At 40.2% G+C, this 11,641-nt stretch overlaps 1 protein-coding gene across 1 annotated transcript in view; it reads right to left on the bottom strand.

Annotated features, from left to right (window-relative positions):
• The window catches only part of OSBPL10 (oxysterol binding protein-like 10), a 122,072-nt gene continuing 110,431 nt past the window's right edge, over positions 1–11,641 (bottom strand). The window contains exons 10-13 of the mRNA XM_009324210.1: positions 4,249–4,435; positions 2,607–2,789; positions 878–1,031; positions 1–100 (exon numbers count right to left, since the gene is read on the bottom strand). Of these exons, the coding sequence (XP_009322485.1) occupies positions 56–100; positions 878–1,031; positions 2,607–2,789; positions 4,249–4,435 (569 nt within the window). The 3' untranslated portion in view covers positions 1–55. The remainder of the gene's footprint in view (positions 101–877; positions 1,032–2,606; positions 2,790–4,248; positions 4,436–11,641) is intronic.

The raw sequence follows: 11,641 nt of genomic DNA, 5'->3' as shown, positions 1-11,641 counted from the left end.
AAGTTATATACTGTATCATTTTAATGCCTTTAAGGTAAAGTTAAGCTCTATCCCGTCAATGGGTCTTCCAGAGAGGATTCAAGTATAGCCAACCATCGCCCTGCAAGAAAATTAGGGAGAGTTTACAAACAAGGTTTATACATACTGGATCTGTGTATGTCCACATAAAAGCTACAGTAATACTAATCAACCCAAGAAACCATCCCTCTCATCGGAGAATTCTGTGCTTAATGAATTTACAGGTAATCTGGGCGGGAGGGCAAAAACGACAAGGGGGAAGAGAAGCAGTGGGAAGATGCAGAAGATGAACTGCTGGTTTAAACAAGCTGCACATACTGGCTAATGTAACAACACAGTCACGTAATAATTCCCTCAGTCAGTCTTCTTTCCCTTCCCCCTTTCCTCTAAGAAAGGGCAAAGATGAACTTAGTAAAAATCTGTTTCATTTCAAGCAGACAAAACCCACGACTGTGTTTGAGATGTCCATGCTTACTTTCATTGGACAAATATCCCCAGATCGTGTTCACTCAGTATGCCGAGATCAAGATTAGTAGGGGATGTGAGTACACAGCATTTGCAAATTAAGGTGTGGATTTTAAGGTACAAAACATAGCTTTAAGTGCCTAACATGAGGTAACAAAAATTCAGGCTGAAATAAATCTAACTGAAGGGAAGTGAACAAGTTTACAATATGGACACGGAAAATCCATCGCTCTTCTTTAAGAGCCAAACTCTGGCAAAAATAGAATTTAAAACAATCAGTGGTATATAACAACACTAGCCCATGGTAAAAACCACAGACAAATTCATCTGTACTAGCAACCTCCTGCGTGCAGAAACACGCCACAGGGTCTTTAAAATAAGACAATGAAAGTACCTCTTTGGCAAAGTACTTTGGTTTCCAAGGCGTTGTAAGAGCCACACGTTGCCTCTCCTCTGCTCGCTGTCTCTCTTCAAGGCGGTGCTTGTGTTCTGTTGCTGCATCAATATTACCTTCTTTCAGAGAGTTGGTGACGTGTTGCCAAAGGTGCCTGGAGATGGAGAAGGAGCACAGGCGACAGAGTGAGAACGCTTCTGCCGCAGCCGAGTGCCTGGCTGGACAACAGTACGGCGAGAGGCAGACCGATGCCATGTTCTCCGTGCCTTTTTTGCAAGTCACACAGGAGAATGACTTGCAAATGGTTCACAAGCTGGAATATTCACCGCGTTTGTGGACCAGATTTTCAGATTTGCTCAGCTCCCAGTGTTTTGCCACGCAAGTTAACTTTCTCAATGGCTTTTGTTCATGTTCCTGACCCTTCACAACCTGAGCTTTTTTCTCAAAGCAGACGGATTTATTTTTATCATTTCCTGTTCATATTCTTTACTGATGATCCACCCCCAAATTACATGCGTTTATTCTGCGTTTATCTGCAGTTAAATTTTTGAATTATAAGGGAATGTTAGCCAAAAGCCAAGAGTACATAATATTGGGACACTGACTGTTCCCACCAGGTTACTAACAGAGGAGTTGATGCACTGATTCTAGGGCACCCTTCCAGGTCTGTGCTCTATATTCCCAGTTAACAATAATTATCGGTATATAACCAAACTTGTTTTTTCACACGACTGACTGCATTCAGATGCAAGGCCTTCTCACGCTATATTAGCCTAGCAGAAACTTTGCCCAGAAAAATACTGAGAAGAAACCGACGGCAGCTTTCACATATTTCCAGGGGTGTTTAAATGAGTTTCTGTTTACAATCTGATAAACCGCATATCCTGCAGAAAAACTGGATAGTTGTAATTTGCTTACTAGTATCCAAAAAATACAATAAATACACTGCAGAGCTACTGGTTTCCTTATTTACTCCAACCTTTCTGTTCCTAAACTACAGGGGAAAAATGAGTTTGTGATAAGCAAGCGTTTCTAGCAAGTAGGAAAATGATATCTGACCCTGCACAATGACTCAAGACACACCTTTGTACAATAAAGAGAACATATTTACAGATAATAGAATGAAGCTTAACTCATGTTTTAAAATCCTCCAATAAAATGTTCCTACATTCAATAAAAATATTGATTTTTCTGAAGTTAACCATCAACAGTTATTGACAGTGAATAACAGAACAAGTTTTTTTTCTAATGTACCTAGTCAGAGTTAGGCATGTGACGTGGGTGCTGAAAGCCTTAAAACCACGTGTGTGTGTGTGTATTTATATCTCACACTGCATCACATTTTACATATGTTTATACACATATATATTCTAAAGTATATAAAACTGTAAATTATAAGATGCAACATTACTTGCAACAAACTGACTAATTTGACCGCCGTGTTACAATCGCTCAAAAAAGCAGGTGAAAACACTGCATTACCATTTTCCAAATGCTCTTTAAAACGCATACAAGCATTTTCCCCCTCTACAAAATTGATGTATACATCACTATAACATAATTTACTTTCCAAAGAACCAATACACAGCTTCAGCTATTTGTGCCTCGATTAATGTGCTGTAGGAAGCGAGGCGTTTTCGAACCACACCATTTATAACTGCAGTTTGCTCCCCTGTTCTGTTCCCATCCGAGGTTCAGAAGCAGAACACTGTAACGCCTCTGCCCTTACCTTGATTCCAGCGGGCCTTGCTTTGCTATCGGCCTAATCTTTTTCCTGATAACAGGCAGTTTATTAGTGTCAATCACTTTGGTTTCTCCGTTGCTGTAAGTAAATTCCAGCGTACCGTTCCATTCTCCCTGTGCCTTGCATACAATGGTGTTAGTGGGATTGTGTTTCACTTCGGCTGTAACCCTAATTCAAGAGGGAAGATAAAAAGACCGCAGAAATAACTGGTACCATTTACTATCAGCATATGCAAGCACTACCAGAGCTAAGGCTACAAGCAGCTTTCTACATCCACAAAGTAATTTTTCAAGCAAAGTAGAGACACTGTCTCCAAAAAGAAAGACTCAACCCAAGAAAGCTCCACTAACACAGCAATAGCTTTTGGACGACATTCTCCCAAAGTACAGCAGTAACCCAACCTACAACTCCGATACTCAGCTCTAACCCAGAACTGTTTGTTTACCTCATCAGCCTGAAAAACAACTCCTGACATTCATGTGACATTTTCAGTACGCGTGTTATTTTCACACCTGAACATAATGCTGTCAGATACCTATGTCAAAGACTTCAGGTACCTTTATTTTCTTCTTTAGCTCTGCAAGTTTCCTTCTCAGCTGCTGAGAGGCACTGATTAAAGCTACCTCAGTGGTCCAAGAACCGGCCTGAGAGTGAGCAAAATAGATAGGTAGGACTGGAAAACCAAAATGCAGGGAGAAGTTTCGCGTGTGTATGTGTCTATGAACAGGCACACACGTACTTCAGCAAGCCGTGTCAAGTAATCTGTAAACTCAATTAAGTTTTTAAATTATTAAACTAATACAGCACAACCTTCCCCAATTTTCACTCATCCTGATGGCACCAATTATTCATCTACACCTTTTAGAAAAGGCCCTGTCAAAACAGCCCATGTTGGTATTTGCCTGAACACAATATTGAAATGGTTGACACACATATGGAAGGGTAATTAGACCAACTGAAATAAACCAGAGGTAACCGTGCAAAAGCACGGCCTTCTCACGGACACTGCTACCGGCCGCACCAGAACAAGAAAGGGGTCTGTGTACGTTAACGATTGGGTCACCAACTTGAGCATGGAAGTAGGACAGGAAGCTATCTCGCACAGTGCCGCTTCACACCCTTAATAAAAGGGAACCAAAGACACATAAATAATATTTTCATCATCTGGAATTTCAGTGCAGAAGTGGGAGTCCCCAGTAGGAAGCTACCGCTACGGGCAGCGACACTTTGGCTTCTCTCCTCCTTACAGGAGCTCCACCTGGAACACCAGTTCATCTACGAGACTCACACAGAAGCAGCAGCTGGCGTAGCAGAAATACTGCATTTTCTACGTACATTTTTCCGATCCTGCACTTACAGGAATTTTTTTTTACAAGCAACAAAGCCTGGAAGAATACATTCACTTTAGTTTGATGGGAGAAATATATCCAATTCAGTTAAATGATATAAAACGTATAACTACAATAAACTGTGCTCTAAAGCTGTAAGTCATCTCAGACACTAATAGGAAAAGAAATTCAGATATCTGTCTATAAATACTCCAACACAAGAACTGAACAGATGCCCTAGAGTCTTTCCATTGAATCCCAGTAGCAGGTAAACAAGAACAAGACAGTAATTCCCGTACCTGTGGACCTTCCCTCCATAGAACGGCTTGGTGTGGAACGTGACCGTAGCAGAATAGCCTGTTCTGGCACAATTGATGTTGACTTTCCCTCCAAGCTCCACCCACGGGATGGTAAGTATCGAGCGAGCATAGGCACTAGGCAGGGTGAAAACGTACTCCTCTTCTTGTTCCATCAAGTAAAGAACACCTACACAGGAAGAAGGTTGAAAGCGAAATGATAAACGTTCACTGATAAGACCTGACAGTCACTGACCAATTACTGTCATCAAAATGTGCTTCCACAGAGAGCACAACGTGCAACTCGCCTTGAAGGAGGGTACTGCCTGCCTAAAAATAAATAAATAAATAAATAAATAAATAAATCTGCCCTCTGGAACAAATTTCTTCAAACAAACATTTTCAAAAGCACACAATCTGAATGTGTACCCTGGGGTCCTTCATGGTACCAAATGGCTTATCAGAAAATCTGACTGGTTTACTTATTTTGTGTAACAGACAAGCAATAAATGGTTAAAGCTGGAAAAAAAAAACATTTGCTTGCAAAAAGCCATACTGAATATTCAGATGCTCACTCAGTATCGTATCATAATCTCTCTCCAGAAAAAATCTGGGCATGGCCAAAGGACTCTTCAGTTGTCCATTCAATCAGACACGACGAGGTCCTCTCCGCTAATTTCTTACTGATGCATTTGTTGGTGGGAGTGAAAGGCTCCTCTCTAGGTCTGCCTGGGTACCACTAGGAAACATGCTTAAGGAAGCCATCCAGAAATTTCCTGTGAGTTTGCTCCTTCATTTCTAAATGCCTGGTTTCCCACACAGCCTTTGCAAAAGTCTTGCATAATCAGTGAGGGGTCACCAGGGCCACTGCTCTATTACCACCAAGACCAATGTCTCTACCATGCAGACAAAATTACTGGCAATTCTATTTCATTCTGTAAAGGCTCCTCCACCCTCAGCATTATGGGCTTGTAACTAAAAACAACAACATGCAGCAGCAGTAATTTTTCAAGATTATTTGGAACTACAAAGAAAGATGCATGTCTGATCAGATCTTAGCTTCCCCTGAGGTTAAAGATACAGCTCTATCCCCACCATAGCTGTAGTTTGGTCTTCAGGATGACAAAGAACAGGACATAAGACCAGGTAAAGAGCACCTTAAACCTTGCACACAGAATTACATCATGCCAAATATCTGTAGTATATTTTTTATTAGAGTTTTACACTCCTTTGTGTCCCATTTAATAACTGCCTAAAGGCAAAAAGTACAGCTTTGAAAGTAATTTTTCACAACAGGGATTGAAAATAACCCATCACAGGAAGCACTCAGAACCCAGAAATATTTGAGAAATAAAAAAAAAATCAGGAAAATGATCTTGACATAGTAATAGTATCTGTTTAGAAACAAGATGAGCTTGAGCCAATTTGCCTTCACTCTGGGACAGATGGGGAAGAACACATTGATAGTGGTATTGATTCCTCTGTTTAAGGGAATAACGACACTAATTTTGCAAAGTGATCTGACATGTAATGATGAAAAACCACTAAATAGGAACAAGGCACTACTACTGCCAACGTAAAAATATGCCCTTAACGCTGCATGAAAAACACAAACCTAAAAAACATTCAAAATTTAAAAGCACAGCGCTCTAACAGAATAATCATCTTAAATATTGGCTCCAATTAACGGAACTAAATGCAGGCACAGGAAGCTCTGCAACTTGTCACTTCTGCCTTCTGAAACTGTTCCACAGGAAAACATCTTTTGCAAACTGGAATAGTTATATGCAGTTTTCTCAGGACTTCTGCAACCCCAGCCTGCCAGCAACGACACAGCCGGCGCTTCTACTCCAGCAAGTCTGACACAAATGAGCTGGGGAGTGCAAAAGCACACACACAGAAAAGCAATGTCTTAAAAGGACCTTTAATCATTTTGCCTTGGCAAGTCGCAAGCTCTTCGTGTCACGTGCTGAACCCTCACCAGCAGGGAACAGCCAGGACACAGCTGGAACACACAGGCATTTTGCCTCAAGCTTCCTCGGCTCCATACCTGCAAGTAAAACCAGGCCGAACGCACGGCAGGAAGGCTGAAGCACCCAACTCACCCGGGACATGCAGCCAGGAAGAACTTTTACTCAAAAAGACAACTCTGCTTATCAAACTCATTAAACGGATGCTACAACAACATTAAATTAATAAAGAGCAGTCAAGAAGCCTTTTAACTAGATGATGATATTCGAAAAGGATCAAAGAAAGCTAATGGGTACTGATCAAATGCAGAAAGGAAACCTGACAGTCTGCACTTGGGCATTTTCCACATGGAGAACTACAACAGGTTTTAGACTCCAGTCTGTCAGCTTTCCTTTCGCCTCCTCTTCCCATTTATTTTCCACGTTCTTCATTACAGTCACAGGCAACAGACATGTAGCAGCAACCAGCTGTGGGAAATGACCTGTGGTGCTACCCACGAGGTCACTTTTCCCCAGTCTTAAATGGTCTAAGCACGGACATCCTCCTCCCGTCAAAAAACACAGTCCGCCTGAAAGCATCAGCTTCCAACATGACAGTTTTGGGGGTTTTGTTATTGTGAGGGTTTTTTTTGTTTTTTTTTTTTTTAAGACAAAAGGTCTAATAGCAGCACGGTGGGCAGTGTGGTGCTCACTACTGGGGGAGAACCTCACTGTATTTATGAACCACACCTTCATGTGAGCATCTCCAGAGCTTCCTACTTGCTCGGGCTCAGCCATCCTCCTCTGACCATCACTGCATATCCCCACGTGAGAGGAAACTGCCACGATAAACACAATTTCCTTCTGGGTTAGTATAGGTTTGCTTTTGTCTCTCTGACGGGATCGACAGCCTTTTTCCTCCACACTCGAGTGGGAGGAACGCAGTGCTCTAACGAACGCTGCCAAGCACACTGAAAAGCGAACAGCAAATAACAGCGGTGACCTTCAATGTAAATATTTAACAACCACAGCAGGTTAGATATTAAAAACTGAACCCAGCTCTCTTGGCAGTATTTTTAGCACCTGATAGCATAATTTTTGAATTCCTTAAACACCTGAATAAATACATTTTTAATGAAGTACTATCTCACTTGAAATATGACTCCAGCTCAATAATTATAATCTAAAAAAGAATAAAGGGAAGATATGAAATATCCACAACTTGATACTACTTTTAGTGTTAACGTGACTGTTAGTTTTGCGTTCCATCATTTGCAGAGTCCACATGCAAAACCTTGTTTAACTGAAGCACCATGAAGACTGTAGCTGCACCACCATGTCTGAACGGAGACCCGTGCTCTCTTAGGGAAGAGGAAGCCAAAATGACAGAGTCAACATTTGTAACTGTTACCACAATTTGAATTCATGCCCTACACTGCCGAGTTTAAATCTTGAGAAATTAAAGGCAGAAAACCTAAAATCTAACAGTTATTTTTTAAAGCGTTGGGTACTCTTAACATCTGCTTATAAGTATCATTACATTGTGACTGATCTTTAAAAATATCTGCTGGAAAACGCACAGGCTATTTTTCTTCCCTTGCTTCCCCACTGTAAGGGATTATTCATTTTTAGTTTAAAAATGCCTGTAAGTAAATATACATGAAAAGCTGCAGAAGATTTTCCCATTTTCAGTGACATTTCCTCCTCTCATATCAAAGAATTCTTTAGGAAACTGCAAATTCCTTTAAAAAAAAATCTTAAATATTTATAGGCAGCTATTATGCATGGAAGAATGCACCAGATAAGTACTCTGGGAGAAACAGTGGATTTAGTAATCTAGTTTATTAGAAAAAAATCCCACAGAGAAGGGTGAATTTTTTATAAACAAGTGTGGAAGTTGAAATTCCCCCTTGAAATGTCCTCAACACCATTTACTCCTGCTTTTGACTAAGGCAAAGTATTCACAGTCATGCTCCTTTCCACGACTCATCAGCCTGCATTAAAGGAAGCAATGTTTGCGGCATATAATTTTCCCTGTTTGACTATTACATGTCCCTCACTGATGCTGCAGCTTTGTGAATTGATTTTCCAGTAACACATATTGCTGAAATACCCAGAGGAGACCGGATCAATAAGCTGCAGAAGAGGCACGTAAAATTTAATGCTTCCCACTGGTTGTATGGAGATCAATCTGAACAACCAATGGTACATGGGACACAAACAGCCTAGGGCAGTTTCCTAATTCAACATGCTCTTCATACTGTCTGCATTATTCTTGACATGGCACAAACAGGAGTAAGTTACGTACGCGATGAACCCCACATGGGTGTAGTGCATCACCAGCCGCGCAGGTTCTCACATGAGATGCCAGAGCCGGGCTCTTATCGTCTCATAAACGTTCCAGCAAGCTGCGCTGCACTACTCATTTTCCAAAGATTGAAGCCATTTGCTAAATTAAGTAGCGAGTGCCATGCCATACAGAAACTGCTCTGAAACCACTGGGCTAAAAAATATTAATACAAAAATTAGTACTAGGGAAATATTTAGGTAGCTCTAGTTGCATAGTGTAGCCAATCTTTGGGACTGGTACTTTAGAAAGTTGCTAATGCCTCAGGAATAGAAATTATAGACCTGTACATCTATAAACACATACATATATTTGAACAGAAAAAGACAAGAGAAAAAACATTCATTGCTTTCATTTAGATTTACCCTGGCAAGAGCACTGAACCTTCTCCCTACCTATCAAATCCTTTCAAGGTTGATTTTTGAATTTAAAAAATAATTTTTGGAAGCCTATACGTCACTAGTTTTTAAAACATTTAAAATAGCAGGAGTGAAAACACAAGACATAACTATCCACTTGATAATACAGAGCAATCCACTTAAACGTACTTTATGCTCTCTGCAAAATTAACCCGTGAATCAAAGGTGATGCTTTTTGTTGGATTTTGCTGCTTTGGAACAAAACCCAAGAGCAGAAAAGGAACGCGCGCAGCCCACACTGAGGTGTGCTCACCACAGCCTTTTCCACTAAAGCATCCTTATCCTACAACCAGTATCTGTTTGAAGATTCTTTGGACCACATAAAAAACATTAAATATTTACATTGACTCTCCCGTCCCTTGCTAATTTAAATCTTAATGTGATCCTATTCATTACACTCCTCCCTCACTCTCTCACTAGTACATAATTAACATTAACCAGAATTGGGGACTGTGCATGCAACATGAATTCTTTTATGCAAAATATCCTCTCTTCTATCCAGGGTAGCTTTGTCATGAGGAAACTCAATGCTGACCGCTCTGAAGAATGGGGTTTTTGTTATATAGTGAAGAAAAAGTTGAGACATTTCATTAGCAAGCCAGATTTAGACCCCTCATAACCACAGATGAAGGACTAGCATATAAAACAGCTTCTCACACGGATTTCCAGCAGTGCTCTCCTACTTGTTCTGGACCTCTGCAACCAATACTTACTTTGAATCAACAAACAAAAGACACAGACAGAAAAAAAAAAAATCTTAGTCACTTTGAGGTGCAACATACACTAAAAATTGTACAATTAAGATACTGAGCTGTACCCTTTGTATGACAGGACCATACTGTCCTCAAATCCCCTAATTCTTTAAATTCTTATAAAAGCCTTTGTACTTCCATGACATCCCATCTCAGCATATCCACTGCTGCTTCTAACAAAGCATAAAAAGCAACATGCTCTATACATCTAAGGACATTGTGACAAGTTAAAAAAAAATGCTTCAAAAGCACCACAGAAACATTATCAGCATATTCCTTACACAATATAGGTCCAAAAATTCAGTACTACTGTATTTCTGTAAATAGCCAACTGCCGTAGAAAAAGCTTCATTGAATTCTTTGAAGGCCACACACAAAACTATTCAGTAGAGAGCAAAGTTTCAAAACAAGTCACGTTTTTTTGTATTCAACACTAAGGTCACAACTAAGTTACAGGTCAAACAAAACTGTTCTGATAAATATCTGAACTAGAACAAGATGGTCATTTCCTACCACTGAGTTATCCAAAACATTAATTGCAGCTCTCTAATGCTCTGTTTGGAAGGAAATTTTTTTCCTACATATATCAAATAGTACTGAATGAATGCACAGTATCATAAAACTACTATACCAACACCAGAGTGATTTAAATGAAGTCTCAAAATGGACACAGGTATATTAGAGATATCAAGGAAACTGTCTTTCAGGTGGCATCATGCAGAATCTAAAATCCTTAATGATCTTACAAAAAGTCAAAGGCACCCACATATAGGTAAGTAAACTCCAGCAACAGCCAGAAAAAGGGTTGAATGCTCATAATGGGGAAAAAAAAGGAGGAGGAAGGGACAAGACAAAAAAAAAATCAACACATGATGAGTTTGGTCATCCAGTGCACAGTAGCAAAAAAAAGAAACAAATAAAACCCAGGGATTTCTATGATTCATGAGATGTTACTTTGTCTCTTATCAAAAGCAGGATCAGTCATACTTCAATCATTCCTGAGAAACTCGCTTAATCTGGTTTTAAGAGTTTAAAATAAGATTCTACAATTTTACCAGCCAACCTTGTTGTCAGAAAGCTTCTCCTAGTAGCTAAATTTAGTTTCTACCTATCTTAAATACCTTCATATACCTTCTGACTAACAGTGTGTCTTTCCTCAATCTACTCTTCGCTAGACTAACTCACCCCATTTGAAATGCTGCAATGCATAAAATGTCCTTGAATACAAAGCAAATTCTCCAAATTATATTTCACATTAAAAAATTATTAGGCTCTGCATTACCAGACATGTAAATACAGACATAGTTTTTCCACACTGGAAGTCCAGTGGCTATTTTTTCTTGGCTCAGCAATCTATTCCCCAGTACTCATGCTGACCTCCATCTAATACACAATTTACACATATGCAGCACATGAGAAAGAAACGTCTGCAGTAGATTCTAATTTTTGCAGCTTGACAAATCTACACACCAACTTAATTAGGAAGACTTCCCTGGGACTAAAATAAATATTAAAAAAAATTGAAGAAAGTGCAGTTTCGAGTGAAGAAACTGCACTGCGAAGCAAACATTTTAAACCGAGGCTGTCAGGTTCAGGCTGGCTTTTTTCAGATGGTAGAACAGCTCCAGTGGTACAACTTCTTGCTGCCTATTGCCAGTCCTAAACACACAACAGAAATGCTTGGGCTGCACTGGAGTTTCTTCAGCACTTCCCAGAAATGCTGTCACCATGAAGCTGCATGCTTCTGCACTGCTTACATGAACAAAAAAAGACAAATGATAACTATAAACTGGTAAACCCAAACCTCCTCCCAAAATGCCCATCATAAAGGTGGCAGCAACCCTTGCAATAAAATGGTTCACCACTGCAGATGCTCCCCAGAGCCTGCCCCCACTCCTGGGATATCTCTAGGATCATGGCGGGGGGGTG

This window comes from Pygoscelis adeliae, unplaced genomic scaffold (assembly GCF_000699105.1).
Source record: "Pygoscelis adeliae isolate BGI_AS28 unplaced genomic scaffold, ASM69910v1 Scaffold25, whole genome shotgun sequence".
Lineage (NCBI taxonomy): Eukaryota > Metazoa > Chordata > Aves > Sphenisciformes > Spheniscidae > Pygoscelis > Pygoscelis adeliae.
Note: the sequence above shows the minus strand (reverse complement) of the source record. Positions and strands in the feature narration are given on the sequence as shown.